Here is a 20,384-nt window from a genome sequence, read left to right on the forward strand (position 1 = left end):
TGATCATGGTTTTTATTTCTTTTCAGACTCTGATGCAACTCCAGACTGAAGATAATGGGAGCCAATTGGAGAAACCCATGGACATCCCCAAGGAGCTCTGGATATTGGTTGATTACCTGTACCGAAATGCCATCCAGCAGGTAGGTGGTGCTGAGGTAGTCACACCTGACAGAGGCCATGCTGCTTTGAGAAAGAGCATCAGCCCCGAGAACTTTGGGCAGAAAACAGTTTTCCCCCGCAGAACCTGTGGAATGCTCCTCTTCCACTGGGGAGTGAAGGTTGACAGGTTCACGCGCCACACCCCCATGGGGCCCCGCTATGACATACAGCACCCAATTCTTCCTAGGGGAAGCAGCCTCACCTGGGAGGGCCTTCCCAGCAGAGCATACTCCCTCCCCGGGCCTCTGGGGTCCTCCAGGTAGAAAGGCATCTGGAACCTTCTCAGAATGTCAGCCTGCTCTCCTTTGTGGGAACTCGAGCCAGCTTCTAGGATGGGAGGGGCTCACTTGTTGACAAGCCAGATGGACAGGGGGACCCGTGGAACCCTCAGGCCATGAGTCAGGAAGCCTGATTTCTAGAGTGGGTTGGGCAAGCTTCCTGCCATCAGATTGGTCAGTTTCACTGACTGGTTTGTCTGGGGCCCAGGGAGACCCACAGAAACTCTGATCTACTGCAACTCTGCCACTTCAGGGCAGTGTACATTCTTAGCATAGTCTCTGTCTGCTTTTCCCCTCAGATTTATTGAGCATTACAGTGTCCCAAACTCTGTTCTAAGTGTTTTGCAGCACAACCTCATTTAGTTCTCACAGTAGTTCTCAAATGAGGAAACAGATGCTCAGAAATGTGAAATAATTTGGCCAGGGTCCCAGAGCTGACAGATGGGCAGGATCGGGATTTGAACCAGGGACTCTATAGAAGTCACCTTCTTATGGACTGTGCTAGTCTACCTTCTCTATAGAGCTCCTTTCAGGTGTAACTTTTGAGCAATACATACAATATTATTACTGTTCACAGTTATTGGGCATTGAGTCATTTTGTAAAACAAATTAATATAAGGGATCCTAGGGCTCATGGAAATACCTTTATTGCCATAATCTCATTTTCTCAAAGCACTGACGAACCTTTTTAACTTTCTCCATCTTATAAATGATATATCTTCTTCAGTTTTTTTTTTTTTTTCCTCTTTCTGGTTAATCCCTCTTAACACTGCAGGAACCATAGCTACTTTAAAGTTTTCCCTTCGGTCAGATCACCAGGGATTGAACTTGCACCCCCTGCAATGGAATCATGGCATCCTAATCACTGGACTCCAGGGAATTCTCTCATAATAGATATATTATCGTGCTTAAGACCTGTTATGGGAGCATGACTGGGAAGGCCTGAGAGATGAATTAGCCACATCAACCTATATCACATTGTCTACTAGGGTGATTCAAAAGCCTCAACATGCTCTCTTTCTGCACCCTGCTGGTGATTATGTTTCTAGGTCAGGAAATCATTGCTGCCTTTCTGAGAATAGAATTATTTTGTGACTCTCTTCCCTTTTTCAGGAAGATCTGTTTCAGCAGCCAGGCCTGAGGTCGGAATTTGATCATATCAGGGACTGTTTAGATACTGGGACGATTGATAACCTCTGTATCCTTTCAGATGTTCGTGTGCCTGTGTGTATATGTGTGTGTGCATATGAGTAAGAGAAGTGAGCAAAAGGAAAGGGTGATATTTTAAGGCTCAAAATCAGACATTGTGACCTCAGCTGGCATGTTTTTCTTATTTAAAGTTTGCATAGAGAAGACTTTACAACCTTAAGCAACCAATGTGTCAGGAATTTAGGAGAGCCCAGCTAAGCTAACAGTTTGGCCCCTTCATGATGTCAGTCCGGCATCTGAGCGCTCAGCAGAGAGCCTGGCTGGGCACGCAGCACTCTGGCACGTGCTGGCTCCCGGGCCTTTTCCTAATGGTGACCATGGCAGCAGCGTCATCTGTTCCTTAACGATGGGCCCAAAGCTGCTAGCAATCATTCCGTGGCCGAAGCCCTGCTGCTTTTCCTGGAGAGCCTGCCAGAGCCTGTCATCTGTTACAGCGCCTACCACAACTGCTTGGAGTGTTCCGGCAACCTCACAGCAAGTAAACAGGTGAGGGCAAGCGTGGAGCATCGCCGTGTTCATGTTGTAACCCTGGGTCTCATGGGGCCTACAGGAACAAAGTGGCTACCATCCCCCAAATGCAGTGTCTTAGAAACTCAACTCCAAGTCTTCCCAAACCCATTCTTCCTCTCATGTCCCTTTCCCTCTTAATGGCATCACCATAATTCCACTGACTCAGCCCAGAAAACAGTCATTTCTTTCTCCTCCTCTTCTCACCTTCCACATGTACGATCCCCTTACTCCGTCACTCTTCTTCTTTCTTCCATTCTAGCTCCACTTTCCTTGGTTCAGAACCCTGATTTCATGCTCTGCTTCTACTCATTGGTTTTGTGTACTGCCGTTAGATTTGGGGTTCAAAAGTTCTCATCAGGTCCACATTCATCAGAAAGGCTCTCCATTGCCAAATAAGGATTTTCTTAAACCAGTATTTGGGACTTTTTATGATCTCACCTAGTCGTACACATAAGTAACCTGCCAGAGCAGAATAATCTAGAAAATATGCCAGCAATACAGGTTCCTGAGCCTTACTCCACCCTCTGAATCAGAATCTCTTTTGAAATATATTTTGTGCAATAAACTGCTTCGCCACCAATTCTGAAATGCAGGCAGCCAGAGTACTTTTTGAATTCTAGCCTGATCAACCGTTCCAGGCTTCAGTTTAGTTCAGTTCAGTCACTCAGTCATGTCTGACTCTTTGCGACCCCATGAATCACAGCACGCCATGCCTCCCTGTCCATCACAAACTTTCGAAGTCTTCTCAAACTCATGTCCATCGAGTCGGTGATGCCATCCAGCCATCTCATCTTCTGTCGTCCTCTTCTCCTCCTGCCCGCTTAGGGCCTGTTCAAACAGTAGTGCTCTTACCAAAACTGATTTCTCACAATGGGTTCTCTCTTCTTGTCTCACTATCTTGCCTTTTTCTACACTTTCTTTTGCCCTAAATGCTCTAGTCCCTACCTCTGCAAGTCCAATCTTCACTTATATTCAAGACCCAACTGAGATGTTTTTGACTTTTGAGAACATGCAGTTAGAAATTTGACCTCTAAAATCATGTAGCACTTGATCTTCTTTTTTGGCACCTGTGATGAGTGATCAGGGTTTTCTACACACAGTCTTTCTCATGTACCTGGATCGTGTATACTCAATTCCTGGAATATAACAGGCACTGGAGAAATGACTGAATGAACAAAAAGACAAATATCAATTCTCCCTCTCTCAGGTCATTACTACCCTTCCTGCGTGTCACAGAAATGTCTTCACCTATTTGATGGCGTTTTTGCAAGAATTGCTGAAAAATTCAGCAAAAAATCATTTGGATGATAATATTCTAGGTAAGCCAAGGATGTGTGGAAAGCATTCTGCAAACTGACTCATTACAAGAAGTGTGGTTGAGGAAGGTCCCAAGTCCACTGCAGTGGAACTAAAACCTCAAGCTCTGGGCAAAGTTTACCCTCAGATAGTTATTTTAAAGCAGAAACTATTGCCACGGGGGCACCCCTCCCCACTCTTTAGAACATGAGAATATGTAGTACTTCTGCTGAATTCTGTGTGTTTTCTGTTTTTCATGCAGCCAGCATATTTGGTAGCCTGCTGCTTCGAAACCCAGCTGGTCACCAAAAGCTTGAAATGGCAGAAAAGAAGAAGGCTCAAGAATTTGTTCACCAGTTCCTCACTCACCCCGAGCCTCTCTCTCTCCTCTCCTATTCTGCCTGAGGCAGCCAGTTACCAGCGCCCCCCTGTTTCAGCTCCAGAGCTGCCCTAAGAGGATATGAGCCTACAGGGAAGCCTGAGTGGCAGCTGCCTGTTTCCTGAGCCCAGACCACCCTCTCCACCATGACCATCACACTCAGTGCTGCTGCGAGCTGTGAAGACATTGAGGGGAGATCCACCACAATAAAACTGACATGCAGCGTTCAACTTTAGTTTTTTAACAGTTTTTTTTTTTTTTTAATGTTTAAACAGCCATACTCCTTGTACTCAACCTGCTTCCGAGGCATACAGTGCCTTCCCTGTAGCTTGGGCCGAGGTCCCCACGATCAGATATTTGAACAAACTTTGGAGTCCTGAAGGATGAGTGAGGATGCAGATACAAAGAATGTAAATGGAAGCTGCTGGATAAACAGGCCACACAACCTCTCCAGGTGCTTTCAGCGCTCTGTCCAAGGACGTGGGTGTACACATATGTAAATCCTGCCCTGCTTCCCACTCATAAATATGGCTCAACAACTCTGGAACTGGCCACTCAGCCTCCAAGGGCAGTACAGTGGCTTGAAAACGAAAATGCTGAAGAAACTGGTGTTCTGGTGAAACAACTGTAGTTTACCATACCAACAAATCCTCTCAATTGTATATAATGCATTCCCTCTATGTGTAATATATTTTAATGATAAATATATTTTTAACAGTGGTTGCTTGTTTTTATCTTTTTAGAGATGGCAGGTCTCAGCAGCTGGACATTTGTGGCTTAAGCACGGGGGACAGCTGGTCAGGGGCCAGAGAGATATTTGCCTGGCAGTCTGGTGATAACAACCACTATTTACATTTTTCAAGGAAGAGCTAGTACAGTCATGGCCCCTTGACCCCTGACCTGATTTCTGAGGGTTATCCCACTCTGAATATTCTAAGAGAAGTAGCTTATAGGGAAGATGGTTGTAGCTGATAAGACGTTCTGACAGCTAGATCTAAGAGGCATTTACAAGACTGGAGCAGAATGAAGGTACGTTCAAAATCGTTTCTTGGAACACCACCACTCCTTGGCAGTGTAGTGATTTAGATACGGGCAGGCTATTTGACAATGTGAACGGTTAAAGAAAGGGAATGGCCAGTAGGTGGCGTTGCCTGGCCCGGGTGCGTGTCCGGAGGAAGCCGGCAGTCCTCTGGAGTGGAAAAACTTGGGAGACACGGCCTGGGCAGGCGAGTGAGGAGGGAGAGCCTGTGAGAAGGGGAAGAGGTGGCGGCGCACTCTGGCCAGGCTTGGAATACTCCCCATTTCTGCCGTTTGGGTCCAGGCTTCCTTTCTGGAGCCCTCCTGGCCTACTAACTTTTTTTGGGTGAGGAGGGGAAGCTGGAGCTACAGGAGAAACGCGGGAATGCCACAACTTTCCAGGTTTCCCCCTTGCGGTCCCGGCCGGAATTCAGCGGCTAACTGTGGTCCTTCCCGTCGTGCTTGCGGCTGCCAAGGGGACGGCAGCGCAAACCCCGCTGAGGCGACTTTGGGTTAGTGATTAGCGGCTCTGACCCCTCTTCTTCGCGTCTGGTGCGTCTAGAGCGGAGCTCCGAACCCGCGAAAGCAGAAAACGAGGCAGGCTCTCCACCGCGCGGGCGGAATTCGCGGCCCAGCGAGGTCTCTGCGGTGCCCGCCCCACCCCGCCCCTTTCGCGCTCGCCAATTGGAGGCTCGAGCTCAGCCCCCACACTGACTAAACCAACCAGAAGCTTCAATGGGAGGCGGAGCCGTATCTTCTCTTTCCTCCGGAAAGCGGAAGCGGAAGTGACGTTCGGGGAAGGTGGGGGCAATCATGGTGCCGCTGGGGAGGGGAGAAGCTGCTGCCGCCGCCGCCGTTGCCGGGAGCCGCGGAGGTAAAAGGCGAAACTAGACGCGGCCTGGGCTGGGGGCTTCCCGGGAGGCACGGGACTTAGGCTTCCTTCTGAAGCATTTTCCAGTAGGGACCCCAGACCGGTTACCATAGGGACCCCACCCCTCCTCCGTTTCCATGGGGATGAGTATCCAGCCCCCTCCCCTGTTTCCATGGAGATCCGGACCCTGCCCCTCTTCTCCCGGCTTGGAACCCCCCAGCCTGACTTCGGGTTTTTTCGTGTAGCCCTTGACGGGGGACTATCCCAGACAGGTTCCTTTTCCCAGTCTCTTCTTAAGGGTGCTCCGTTTGTACTCGTTTGCCACCGTCAAAGCTCCTGGTCTTGTTTGTTCCGGACAGTTGGTCTCCGCGTTGCCGCCTGTGGTGCTGGGGCAGCCCAGTGGGGCCCCCGGTGCTCTTATCTCTCCTCTCAGATGCAGCGAAATGTGCATCTACCGGGTTGCGTAAGCCAGGGCAAGGGGTCGGGCCGGTTCCTCCCGGATCAGATCCCCTGGCCTGTCTCTGGTAACTACCACTGTGTCTAGCCGCCCTGCCGAGTAAAGGTTCAATTTCTGATCCGAAGCAGAAGAGAAAGATAAAGTGCAAAGCCAGACTGAAAACTAAGAGTGATGTACTAATTATTTGTAAATTCTCTATTCTGTCTGCCAAACCCGCGTTTGTGGAACTGGTGTGTTTGCAGGTAAAAGAAGAATCACTATTCCAGAACAGGAAAACTTCAAGTTTGGTATTTTTCCCAAGAGAGTATATCCTTCCAAGAGGGTATATCTGCAAGTCTTTCATTCATTTAACTGACATCTCCTGAACTCCTTATGCCTAGGGACGAAAATAAGACTCATGATTCCCTCATTTCAGAGAGCACCCTATAAAACTTAGCTTCTAGTGGACACCAGATTGTTTTAAGAGAGAAATAGATAAAGTGATCTCATTAGATATGCCTGATATAGGGGTCAGCTCCACTACCCGGAAACTGAAACATCTGTTCTGGGATGGAGAGAACAGATTCACCCTTGATTCCTTTGCTATAGTCAGACATTGCGTTTTAACATACGTTATGTCTTTTACTCTGCATAACAGTTTTGTGAGAACAGGAATTACCAGTCCCACCCTACCTAAGTGAAAAGTAAGGCACAGAAGTTATCCAGGCAGTAAGTAGGAAAGCCAGGATTTGTGGCTAGGTGACCCTACCTTCAAAGTCCTGCTTCTTCCACCATAGACTCACTGCCTCACTGTTTCATTTGGAGTTTCCTTTCTTTAAGATTTATAACTTCTCAACCCTGAAACAGTTTGTCCCTGTTTCCCCTTAAGTATTTTGACTAACTTTCACACTGTTTGGCAGTAAGGCACATTTGAAAGGTCTTATGAGCGGCTACTTATTACTTCCATTTAAAATTTTTATTTTATTTATTTAAAAAATTTCTCTGGCCGCACTAAGCGGCTTGTAGGATCTTAGTGCCCAGACCACAGATTGAACCTGGGTGCTCTGCGGTCCTAACCACTGGGAATTCCCATTACTTCCATTTTTTTAAAAAAGGCATTGTTTTTCCTTCAAAATGACTTGATAGTTTTCAACTTAAAGAAAAAATTCCCAAAGAAGATGTTTTTCATTACTCTGGCCTGCTCTTATATGGCGAGGAAAAAAGAGTCTTGCGGAGGTGAGGTCCCCGGGTCCTGTGATATGACTCTGACTCTGGCTTTGTTCTCTTGTAGACAGGTCACTACCTTTCCATTTCTCACAATTGGGCTGAGCACAGCTGAACCATGGGGGACCACAGTCCAGACGACAGCATCAGCTACTTTGAGGTAGAGGAAGATGAGCTGACCCCCGATGACAAGATGCTCAGGTTTGTGGATAAGAACGGACTGGTGCCTTCCTCATCTGGAACTGTTTACGATAGGACGACTGTTCTTATCGAGCAGGACCCTGGCACTTTGGAGGATGAAGATGACGATGGACAGTGCGGAGAACACTTGCCTTTTCTAGTAGGGGGTGAAGAGGGCTTTCATCTAATAGATCATGAAGCAATGTCCCAGGGTTATGTGCAACACATTATCTCACCAGATCAGATCCATTTAACAATAAACCCTGGTTCCACGCCCATGCCAAGAAATATTGAAGGTGCAACTCTCACTCTGCAGTCGGAATGTCCAGAAACAAAACGTAAAGAAGTAAGTAAAGCAGTGGGTGAGGGCCCGGTTTGGCTTTGGGGAGGGTCCTTAAACCACACTAGATGGCAGTTTCAGCCAGGGAGTATCAGAGCCCCTGGAATTAGGACCTACAGTGGCTTTCCTTAACAGTGTATGCTTCATGTTTTATTGTGACTCTTTCCTGAAACTTTCAGTGTGTATGGCTATGTTGAAATCTGGGAAAGCTAAACTGCTACTTTTCCAAATTTCCTCCTCAGATCATAAATAAAATAGACATTTCGTGGAGGTAAATTCATGTCTCTGATGCGGAAATAACTGCGTTGTGTAAAAATGCTTTGTTTTGGAGAAATGAGTGTTTGCTGGAGTATGCTTTATTAGTGAACATGTAGTGGATAATAAAGGCTAACTTTCTTTTGTAAGAAACTCAAGCAAGAGGCAGTATATCTAAAAGTTTTCGTGCTTGTATTTAGATAGTGTGCATAAGGTAACTCATTATTACAATGCTTTGAAAATGGTAAAGCATGATACAAAGTAGTGATAATTAGCAGCGTAAAAGATGTGGTTTAAAGGTAGTGATATACATTTTCCAGGAACTAATTGCAGGTCAACTCGTAGATCCCTGGTAGTTGCAATGCCGGGACTAACTGTCAGATGTTGCTAAACAGCCATCGGGTAAATCGTTTCGCAAAATGTTTTTCTCTTTTACTGTAACTCAGGTCTTGAAACTGTAGAATTTGATTATTCGTGGCATATGGCTTTCCTTTGCTAGGCTTAGAATCTCAGAGCTGGAAGGGAGACCTAGTGAGACCATCGTGTCGTTCCTCCCACCTCATGCAGGAATCTCTCTGGGCAACAGTTCCTCTGGTCTCTGCTTGAATACCTCCAGGATGATGAGGGCACAGTGTTCTGCAGTTCAGCCTAATACAAAGTTTGTTGGCCAGCTCTGATTGTTAGAAAGCTTTGGCTTATATGAAGCCAAGAATCTGCCTTCCTGCAGCTGCAGCCCGCAGGTTCTAGATCTTCCTTTCTGAGCAGTGAGCTAAACCTTCCTTCCACAGAGGGCAACCCATCAAGGTAGTTAAAGGTCGTGGGTTTCTCTACATCTTCTCCGTTGACTTTAGTGTCCCTCTTATGACATCTTCCCCTAGTTTCTCATCATCCTGGTCACTTTTGATTGTATGAGTTCCAGTTTTCCAGAGTCCTTAAAATTTGTAATTGAACACAGTCTCACAAGTGTGAGTCAGCTGGCGCCGAATACCGTGCGACTCTTATCTCTTCATCTGGACACTGTACTACAATTACTATATGGTCTGTATTTTATTAGCAATGACATCTTACTGTTAACTGACGCTTGAAAATCTCTAGACTGGTATTTCTTAGCTGGGGATAGTTTTGTCCCCCAGGAGACATTTAGCAACATCTGAGGACATTTTTGGTTGTCACCTTGGGGAAATGTTACTGGAATCTATTGGGTAGAGTCCAAAGATCCTATTAAACATTCTAGTACACAGGAGAGCCCCCTACAACAAATAATTAATTGTTTGGCCCCAAATGTCATTTAGCTGTATTCCAATAAAATTTTACTTACAGGAGAAAACAGGTGTTGGGTTTCCTGGACTACCCCTAGACTAGAACACAGGGAGCTGTAGAAGAGAAGGATGGAAAGATAGCAGACATCCAGACGTGGAAGGCAGTGATAGCGTGCAGAGGGTCTGGACTGTGTTCTGGAAGTACACGAAGGTGTCTGAGCCAAGGAGTGATGTGTTAGAGTGGCATTTTAGAAATGTTGCTCTGGTAGCCTTGGCAGCTTGATTGCCCAGTTAGGAGATGGTTTCAGTTTAGTTTTGGGATTTCCTTTGAGTCTAATGAAGGTTAACGTGGAAAGAAGCCAGAGCTTTTGTTGAAGTTTAAGAGAATGTGGTTTATTATTGAAGTTTGGAGAACGAGTGGTAAATTGAGTCTGATTCAAAGGATTGATCTGTTTTTCTAAGCTTGTTAAGTGTCTTCTGTCTCTTAGCGCAGTGGCCACGCAGATGACTCATGGAGCTTCAGATCTCAGTAGTGAGTTAAGTAGTTCACGTCCATTGTAATAGGTACTTAGAGGCCTCTTCAGAGTGCTCTGTGCAGGCTGAGGGGAAAGCGGCTGACTCTCCTGTCCCCCTTGCCCTCCAGGAATGGTGATTCCATAACAGGAATCAAGAGGACAGGAAGAGGAGAATATTTGGTGGGGAAACTGGTGAACTGGTTGGAGTATATTGAATGTATAGTCCTTGGAGAAAAATAAAGTGAACAAGTTGAGAAGCTGTTTGGAAATGTGGATTTGAGGTCAAGGAAGGGTTGTGGGATGAGAATTGTGGGTCCATGAAGGTGCAGTAGTTCAAGCTGTGGGCAGATAACCCAAGGGAGAAGAAGTGAGAATTGTTCTGAGAATTTAAGGGTTAGAAAGAGAAAGAGGAACCAGAGATCACATAGTCCCCGAGATGGGTAGAACACAATGTTGTGGAAGCTGAGGGAAGAGAGATTTAAGAAATATGAATATTCTTTTGTGACCCTTAAGAGGGATCGAGGGGCTGAAGATGAGCCGTTAGTTCTGCTGCTTGTGCAATTGATCACCTCGTGGGAACACGTTCACTGGAGGCTGAGGCCAGATTTCAAATGATGGAGAAATGAGTGGGAGGCAGGAAGCATCAAGTTTTCTCTCTCTTTCTCTTTTTCTTAATAGGGTAGTTGGAGGAAGAAAAGTGATGAGGCAGTAGTAAGTAAGGGGATTGGATCATTTTTTTAGCAGAGGAAATCTGAACATGGCTTAGGGACTAAGCTCTGGGCCATCCTCAGTTAATGATTACTGTGTGAGAGTTTTTCAAGAGCAGATGTTTGGGAAACATTTACGTTAAATCAAGACAGAGATTTGTTTATTAATATGAGATTTCTCAAGAGCCTTTGATAATAATAAGAAGGAAGGAAATGCAGAATTCTCCAAATATTTTGAACTTGGGAAACCATTTTTTCAGGTCTTATTTCCATGGTCAGTGTTTTGTGGAACACATTTTGGGAAATGCTGATCTAGGCAGAAAAGGAGGAGATGGTAGGGAAGGGAGGATTATGCAACCAGTGATATGAGCTGTCACTTTTCCACTCCGTCCTACTTGCAAGCTTGGTTTACCATTCATGTCTTTTGATCCTTGATAATTGTGTTGAATAAGACAAGTACCTTGTTCAGTCCCCCATGGATTTAGCTCACTGTACTTTCTTTTCCTCCCACCATGTTTTCCCATTCTGTCCATGAGACCTCCATGGAAAGTTCTAGAACTTTATTGAAATCATTAGGTGTGGGGTTGGTTGGGGATTGAGGGAGAAGCAGCAGTGGCTTTCAGCCTTTGAAAATTGCGCTAAATGACCAGACATTCAGTAGACTCACCTTCCGGGAGCACCATCATAACTGTAGCTTTTGTGGTAACAGTGGTGTTATTTTATTTCTTGGTATTTAAATCCATTTAAGTGGTATGAAGAGGCCAATGTTTATGACTGTCTGATAGCACTCTTCATGATTTCTTTACATTGCCCCTACTTCCACCTTTAAAAAAAAACATGACAAAAATTTGTGGTCTTTTTCTCTATCTCTATACCCAGGTGTTACTCTTAAGAAATCAAATCATTGGATAGCTAAGTCTTCTTGGCTTCCTAAGCAGCTTATTTTCTGAGTCAGATTTTGGCTTGATTTTCTTGTTTACCTTAGATTGTTCCATTGTTTGCTATAGTGTGTGGTTGGCTTACCTATTACTTCATTTTTTTCTCCCTTGTGCTTGTTTTGTGCAAAAATAAACCAGCCAGAACCTTGCTACAGATTCTGCCTTTTTCCACTGGGCCACTGGTCATTCCCATTCAAAGTGCACCTGTCTTATTCTTGTACTTGCTACTTTACTGCTGTCTGCCTATTGACTTGTTATTGTTGTTTAGTTGCCAAGTTGTGTCTAACTCTGCGACCCCGTGGATGGCAGCTTACCAGGCTTCCCTGTCCTTCACTATCTCCTGGAGTTTGCTAAGACTTAAGTTCATCGAGTCAATGATTTAGAAACTCGAGAATCAAAACATTGTCACTCTAATCTGTCAGAATGAGAACCTGTCATTCTCAGGGTCAGCATTCTTAAGAATTGCTCCTTTAATACCTTTTTACTCCTGGTTTCTAAGCAGCTATGTTTGATCAGTTCATGCAGTCACTGGTTTCCCAAACTTTTTTACATCTGTGCCCTTCCCAAGACCTTTTCAGGACTGCCGGGTTACTTGTTCATCTTCTTCTGAACCACATCAGTGAATGTGTCTCCCCGCACCCCCAAACTGACCTTGCACTTCTCTGCTGCATGGTTGGTCAAGAAGGGTGAAGAAACCCAGGAGTTACATACCAAATATGCTCTTTATGATGCACCAGAGTGTTCCAGAGCATTGATTGGGAGAAAATATATTTTTCTACCAAGAAACACAGCTACAGGGATGCTTAATGAATTCGGTTGCTTGCTACGTTGGTCAGTGACATTCCAAGTGATCTTTTTTTTTTTTTTTTTTAGTGTGACAAATTTTAAGATATAGAATAAGGGGGAAAATTTGACTCCAGTGTTTCAGAGCCTTTTTGCAATGTGCCCTTTACCTTGGGGACCCAGTTCCAATCTCATTGCTCATTATCAATCCCTTAGGCAACGTGAGGATCCTCTCAGACGAACCAGGTTGTTGCTGACTCTGCGGAGGAGACCCGCCCACTTTTAGTCTTTGCACACCGTGATTATATTCCTTTACAGGTTCCCTTGTGAACTCTCACAGAATTGCCCTGCAGAACTAGGACAGAGACAGTTTCTGCTTGAAATGCTAGTGTTGAGGATCTGTTCATTCTTTCCACAAGCTTTTACTTATTAAGTATCATCAGCGTTTTTGTCAAATATCAGGAAGGACAAAGAAATAATCCCTGCCCTGAGGGACTCTGGGGAGTCTGGAAGGAAGACCGCTGAGGCCGGAGGCGCAGGGTTCGGTAGAAAACCAGGGTTGGAGGCATTTTCCCTTACCAGCAGATGAAGCCAGTTGAGCGCTCTCCCGTCTGCCGGCATGCATGTCACATACTTCTCTTCGGCCATCAGCATTTCCATCACTGAGGCCCACTGGCTTGGAAGAGATACCAGGGTGACTTTGCGTTCTTACTGGTTTTCCAGCATAATGCTCCAGGAATGACAGTTCTCAGATTTATATCATACGTAGGCTGTACCTGTTGAGTATTGCTAAAATTTCGATGTAGGACATAGGAGAATCTGAATGTTCATGTTTTTCTCTTATTTAAATCTAGCTTATTCTTAAAGTTTGCTGTGTGATGTGCACAGGGATAAGTTAGACCTAGGTTCCACCTTTGTTCTGGTATATACTGAGTGGCCTTGGGCAAGCTGCTCCGTGTCGTCTTTTGTAAAATTGAAATTAAAATATCCTGTCGCTTTTCGTGAAGGTGAAATACGATTTACTCGCTTATGCATACGCAACGGGGGATGCGTAGAAAGTTCAGGATCGTGTCTGGTGCCTGGTGGTGGTTTGGTGAACGTCCGTTTTCTTTCTCTTCCTCGAAGGCCCACGTGGTTCTTTATTCTTTCTTTTTTTTTTTAATTTACTTCTGGCAGCGCTGGATCCTTGGTGCTGTGCTCAGGCTTTCTCTAGTTTCGGAGCTGAGAGGCGCTCCTCTTTGTTGCAGTACTCGGGCTTGTCCTGTGGTGACTTCTCTTGTTGTGGAGCATGGGCTCTAAGGCGTGCAGGTTTGAGTAGTTGTGGTTCCCAGGCTCTAGTGTGTGGACTTAGTGGTTATGGCACATGGGCTTGGTTGCTTGGTGGCATGTGGGATCTTCCCAGACCAGGGATTGAACCCGTGTCCCCCTGCATCGGCAAGTGGAATCTTATTCACTGTACCACCGGGGGGGGGGGTCCCCCATATGGCTCTTGAAGGATATATGGAAGGACGTATCCTCCAGTTAAAGAAAAGGTTAAGCTGTCTTTGGAGCTCTTTGGGAAGCGTTTTCTCCTGAAACATGGTTGTAGATTGTGTGTTTGGGTACCCTGGATCCCAGTCACCCTTGACTTGCTGACCCGTCGTATTAATACGGTTGTGGAATGTGACCCACCGTTTAGAACCATGTTTTACAAGGAGAACATGTCCGTAGTCCCTCTGCAGGGGCTCTGGGTGCAGCTCTTGCCACAGGTAACCTTCCACGCCCATTCTCTGCTCCCTTGGACTTCTTGGCCTTCCTGAGCAGCAGGCCCCCAAAAGTTCCTTCCATGGTGGGCAGCTAGGGTACCAGGCGAAGCTGGGACTCTTTTTAAATACTGTTTTTAACTTTTTACAATGGAGATAAAATTGACGTGTAACATAATGATTCCGTATTTGCGTATATTACAAAATGATCACCATAGTAAGTCTAGCTACCATTTTTTTTCTCGTGATAAGAACTTTTAAAATCTACGCTGCCAGCAACTTTCAGATAGACAATACATATCTATTAACTGTGGTTACAATGCTGTACACTGCATCCCCATGACTGACTTAATCATAAGCTGAGGGCTCTTACGGCTAAAGAATGAGGACTCCTGTTTTGCTGGCAGTGGCAAGAGGGTTAGGTGGCTGGCATCTGTTGAGTGTCTGCTATGTACCAGGCACTGTGTTCAGGATTCTGATAGATTTGTATTTTTGTAATAATCTGAGGCAAGGATCGTACACTGAAGCCCGTTAGCTGTGAGAAGGGCTGAGACGTGAAGGGCAGCAGGGTGGCTGGCTCCCTGAGGGTACAGGGTTGAGGCGTGGGGGCTGTGTGTGAATTCAGCTCTGTGGTGGGCAGTGCCGAGCTCTTCCATTTCTCCTTTGAGCTCTTTGGTTGCAGATGATGGAGTGGGAGAGAGATCACTGACAGTGTGGGGACAGAGCTGGTGCTGGGGAGAGGGATGGGGAGGAAGGGGCAGCTCCTACAGCCGTAAGAGCCAGGCCGAGCGTTGATTTATAAGTATGTTCAGATGCTCGGTGTTCAGAATCAGAGACTTCCTTTCCTTACTGAGAAGGGCGCTGTTAGGGTGTGTGGGATCTAATTCTGCTGGACTCATTTCTTTTTCCTCCAGCAGAAACTCAGCTTTTTTTCTCTTCTTGATTTTTTTTTCCCCCATGCACCACTTGGGGAGCCTAGTTCCCTGACCAAGGATTGAACCTGCGCCCCCTGCAGTGGTGTCTTAACCACTGGACACTAGGGAAGTCCCACTTCTGAATTTTTTTTGAAGCTTTTGTCTCCTAGAATTCCAGGGTTTAATTTTTTCATTTTTGCTTATCTCATTTCACCTTTCCTTCTCTGCTTCTGTTGACTTACCAGGGCAATCATCTTTGTTAAATATTTCTCTATTCTAGAACTACTCAGAACATGTTATAAATCAACATCTGAAAACTTTTATGCCTCCTGCCCTTTATGAAACATTAGACCCCATCCTCATTGATCCCACCCAGTGCTGTATCTGAGCTCCCTAACTCCTGAATCATCAGCTGTTTAAGTGATGCAGTGCTTAAGCTCTTTTGGAGAAACTGTTTCCCAATGGAATCTTTGGTGACATGTTCATATTACAGGTACTCTAATTAATTTCTTAAAAAAATTTTTTGTAAATTTTAAAAATTGTTTATTTGTTTTTGGCTGCACCAGCTCTTCTTTGCTGCACACAGGCTTTTCTCTAGTCGCGGAGAGTGGGGGCTACTCTTTAGCTGTGCACAGGCTTCTCACTGCAATGGCTTCTCTTGTGAAGCACCAGCTCTAAGCGCTCAGCCTTAGTTGCTCTGCTGAATGTGGAATCTTCCCAGACCAGCAGCAATCGAACCTGTGTCCCCTGCAGATTCTTATCTACTGCACCACCAGGGAAGTCCCCTACTCTGGTTAATTTCGACAGGCCAATTAATTATGTGTCCCTCAAGTTCTTTAAATTCAGGTTGGGCATCACCTCCTTTGAGAAGTTGTTCGTAGTCATCCCCAACCTTGAGTTTTTCTTCAGTCAGTTCAGTTCAGTTCAGTTGCTCAGCTGTGTCTGACTCTTGGTGACCTCAGGACTGCAGCACGCCAGGCTTCTCTGTCCATCACCAACTCCTGGAGCTTGTTCATATTCATGTCCATCAAGTTGGTGACGCCATCCAACCGTCTCATCCTCTGTCATCCCCGGCTCCTCCTGAGTTTTTCTTAGTCTTTTTCTCTATATTTCCCTGTACTCTAACATCTGTACATTTTCTCATACCCTGTTGTTCTCATCTGTTTGGGTCTCCTCTCGACTGAGCTTCTAGAGAGCAGGAGCCATTTTTTCTGTATTCCTATCTCCGGGGACAATATAATCTCTGGAATAGAACTTGTTTTGAATGCGTACATGTGTGATAAACTTTAATTGTATTTAAATGTACCAAATGTTGCAATACCTCTGCTGAGTAACGAGATTTTTTGCAACTTCCTGCTCTGATCCAGTTTGAGGTGGTTTGTTTTCCCTTTTTGTGAAATTTGATGCTGTTTAAAAACGATTCTGAAAGACAGTCTTGGCACTTCCATTTACTGCCTTCTTCCAGATAGGGTGAGATCACAGGTTTATTCAGTGTAGTATTGGGGAGCACTTGCTCTGACAGTCATGTGTCCACCGTTAAATCCACATACCTTCCTCAGGCTGTGTCCTCTCCCCTGTCTCTCCCCTCCGCTGTTTTGTGTAAGAGTAGTTATATTCATTATCCCCATCTCCTCCCTTTTCTCCAGCTCCTCAGCCTGCTAAGTCCTGGCTTCTGCTCCTACCCTTCCAGTGACGCTAGTCTTGCTGGACTAGTTCTGACCTTGTGAGCTGAGTCTAGGAAGCGCTTCCTCAGTCCCCTCTGCTGTGTTTGACCTGGCTGACCCTCCTCCGTGACACTCTGCCCGTTTGTCACTCACAGCCCTTGCCCCTACTTTGCTCAGCTGTGAGTCCTGTTGGTTTACTTTTGTTTGTTTCGTCGTCTCTTCCTTCAACAAATCTCAGTCACTTCTCCAGAGGCTGGTGCCTGAGGCTATGACGGTGAACTGGATGAGCCAGATGTAGTCCTTGCTCTCATGGAGCCTACTACCGTCTCACTGGAGAGTAGCTGTTCATTGTTTAGCTTTACAGATATCTACCTGGTGCTTTCTGTTCTCCAGCTACTGCTGTGTCTAGCATCGAAATAGATAATTATGTAAATTATTTAATTACATAATTATTTAATCTTACTGGTATTCTGTGCTTTAAAGACATACAAAAAAAAAAAAATAAAGACATGCAGAATGCCATGTGCTGTGCTTAGTCGCTCAGTCGTGTCTGACTCTTTGCGACCCCTTGGACTGTAACCCGCCAGGCTCCTCTGTCCATGGAGATTCTCCAGGCAAGAATACTGGAATGGGCGGCCATGCCCTGCCCTCTTCCAGGAGATCGTCCCAACCCGGGGATCGAGCCCAGGTTTCCCGCACTACAGGCGGATTCTTTACCGTCTGGGGCCACCAGGGAAGCCCAGGATGCCATGAAAACCTGTAATAAGAATTGTTGTTTAGTCGCTGAGTCGAGTCCAACTCTTTTGTGACCCCATGGACTATAGCCCACCAGTCTCCTCTGTTCATGGGATTTCCCAGACAAGAATACTGGAGCGGGTTCCCATTTCCTTCTCTGGGGGTTCTTCCCGACCCAAGGATCGAACTTGCATCTCCTGCTTGGCAGGCAGATTCTTTACTGCTGAGCCAACTGGGAAGTCCCTGAAATAAGGATACCTCTTCTCATTCGTGGAGGGGATAGGAATGGGTCAGGGAACAGGTTCCTGAGGAAGGAACACTTAATGGAAGCTTGAATTGGCCAAGTAAGAAAACCTAGATGAGAGCAGCAGTTGGCAGGGCAGAGAGACAGTAATGGGTAGTTAATTTCACTTGTTACTTAGGAAGTTATCAACTGCTGTAGCATCTTAAGAAGGAAATTCTGCTCTTGTCATTCACCACTGTCATAAGCTCTATGACTGAGACTTGCAGACTCCTTAATTAGAGCATTCAGAGTCATGGTTCTCCTCCCTGGTCAGTGATCATTTTGAAATCTCTATCTCGAAGTACCAAAGAGGTTTTCAGTCTTGAGAAATCAGGACATGTGCATGAGAGGATAATTAACTGCATAAGCTAAGTGTCAAGTGAGTGGTATAGTTAAATATTATTGGGATTCAGAGAAGGACACTGTCACATAGATATGGAATGATAGTGGAGGGCCTTGGAGGTGGTGAAGCTTGAGTGGAAGAAACTGGGAAAAGCAGAGAAGAAAGGAACTGGACATTTCCAGGAGAGAGAAAAGAGAGAGTAAAGGCAGGCAAATGGGACTCTAGTGTTGTAGTTAGGGAAGAGGGTACTGTCCCTTGTGGGCCTTAACAGTTCTCTCTTGTCGGCCTGAAGGGGACCCTGAAAGAGTTTGAATACAAGGCTAGGGAATTGGGACTTTATCATTTGAGCAGGGAAGTGGCATGTGTGTGCACTGTTTTAGAATAAATCTGGTGGTGATTGGCTTCAAAACTAGGCCCTGAGACATGAGAATGCCTGGTCAATAGTTCAGTGGGTATTTATGGAGCACCTCCGGGGTGGCCTAGGGAACGGAAAGGGGTGAATGAGCAGGAGAACCCTTGTCTGGGGAACTTAAACTCCTGTGCAAAATCCTACTAGGGACTGGGCTTTTGAGAGAAATACCTGGAGCCCAGGGGGGATGGGAGGACTCAGGGCCCCTCCATCCCCATCCCCACAGGTTTTCAGGGTTTGGGAAACAGATGCCTGTTTTTGTAGAATGGTTTTCACATTTAAAAATTATTTTTACTCTAAAGAACATTATTTCATGATATATGAAAATGATGAAATTCAGATTTCCTTGTCCATAAATAAAGTTTTTTGGAGCACAGCCTTGCTTGTCCATTTATGTCCTGTCTGTGGTTACTTTCGGTGCTTCCCAGACGGCTCAGTGGTAAAGAGTCTGCCTAAACCTGGGTCAGGAGGATCCCCTGGAGAAGGAAATGGCAACCCACCCCAGTATTCTTGCCTGGAGAATCCCATGGACAGAGGAGCCTGGCAGGCCACAGTCCATGGGGTTGCAAAAGAGTCAGACACAGCTTAGCGTCTAAACAACAACAAATGGTTACTTCCACAGACATAGAGCAGTGGCGTTGAGTAGCTCTAAGAGAGACCACATGGCCCAAAAGGCCCTTGAGTCATCGCATCCTAACATCAGATCCTCCTTCTCTGAAACTGAATGTCCTCTTCCCTGTTATCCGAGGCCTTTCCCTCCACCCAGGCTTTTGAATATCCTTGTCATCTTTGTGTTCCTCCCAGATCCTCAGCTTCTTTCTTCCAGGACCTTTTTCCTTCCAGATATGCTCAAAACCTGTCTTACGTCAAACAAACAAGATTCATCAACTCAGAAGTCCACTGTGCTGCTGCCTCTCTGCATCTCCAGCCTCTCCCCCTGCCTTCATGATCCACCTTAAGCCAGACTTCTGACCTCATCAGTCCACTAAAACTAGTCTTGCTGAGTCCTTGGTGAATTCTAGCTGCTGGATCCTATACTTCCCCTAGTCCTTCCTGTCTTCTTTGTTTTCTCTGAAAACATCCTGACCATTCTCTTTTCCTTAAGACCTTTTATCTTTTGGCTTCTGTGACGTCCATCTCCTTTGCATTCTCTTCCCAGTTCCCCAGTCCTGTCACCCATTCACCCATCAATGGCTTCTCTTCTTTTTTTTTTGTCGTACATTGATATGAATCAGCCATAGAGTTACACACATTCCCCATCCCGATCCCCCCTCCCACCTCCCTCTCCACCCGATTCCTCTGGGTCTTGCCAGTGCACCAGGCCCGAGCACTTGTCTCATGCATCCCACCTGGGCTGGTGATGCATCTCTTCTTTTTACCAGTTCCCTAAACATTGGTGACGTTCAGGATTCCATCCTTTGGCCTTGTGGCCAAGATTTTACTGAGCATCTACTATATGCCAGTCCCTGTGTTGAAATACTTTACACGAATTATCCCTAATCCTTATAACAACCCTAAAAAGATTGATTTTCTTTCTTCCACGTTGTAAATAGGAGCTGGAGACTTAGCTTCAGTAATTTTCCCAAAGTCACACAGTAAGTAGCAGAGTTGGGCCGTGAACCAGCCTGCTTTGTCACATAGTAAAGGCACCTATTACCAGTGTACCAGAAACCCCTGCGCTAAACTTCATTTTTTAGCTTCCAGCCTATATGTGTGCCTGCTAGACATTGCTACCTGGCAGTACCTCAGACCCAACTTATCACCTCTCCCCACCCTCTGTCCAGTCCAAAATTGGTATGTGACCATCTGTTCTGTCATTCAGGCCCTAATCTTGGGAGTTGATCTTGACTTTGCCTTTCCCCATTGCTACCACGCCCCAGCACACTGTTGTCGCTAGAGCCACTCATTTCCCCCATTTTATTTTCTCTGGAATTCATC

At 45.8% G+C, this 20,384-nt stretch overlaps 2 protein-coding genes across 3 annotated transcripts in view; both read left to right on the plus strand.

Annotated features, from left to right (window-relative positions):
* INPP5B (inositol polyphosphate-5-phosphatase B) overlaps window positions 1-4,551 on the plus strand; it is a 54,854-nt gene extending 50,303 nt beyond the window's left edge. Inside the window, 5 exon segments of the mRNA XM_043876955.1 lie at window positions 27-140; window positions 1,551-1,635; window positions 2,005-2,132; window positions 3,364-3,475; window positions 3,715-4,551. Of these exon segments, the coding sequence (XP_043732890.1) occupies window positions 27-140; window positions 1,551-1,635; window positions 2,005-2,132; window positions 3,364-3,475; window positions 3,715-3,857 (582 nt within the window). The 3' untranslated portion in view covers window positions 3,858-4,551.
* Window positions 4,552-5,641: 1,090 nt separating this feature from the next.
* The window catches only part of MTF1 (metal regulatory transcription factor 1), a 42,404-nt gene continuing 27,661 nt past the window's right edge, over window positions 5,642-20,384 (plus strand). For both annotated transcript variants that reach the window (XM_043876040.1, XM_043876041.1), the window contains exons 1-2: window positions 5,642-5,722; window positions 7,447-7,905. In XM_043876040.1, the coding sequence (XP_043731975.1) occupies window positions 7,498-7,905 (408 nt within the window). In that variant the 5' untranslated portion in view covers window positions 5,642-5,722; window positions 7,447-7,497. The remainder of the gene's footprint in view (window positions 5,723-7,446; window positions 7,906-20,384) is intronic.

Source organism: Cervus elaphus, chromosome 20 (genome assembly GCF_910594005.1).
Source record: "Cervus elaphus chromosome 20, mCerEla1.1, whole genome shotgun sequence".
Taxonomy (NCBI): domain Eukaryota; kingdom Metazoa; phylum Chordata; class Mammalia; order Artiodactyla; family Cervidae; genus Cervus; species Cervus elaphus.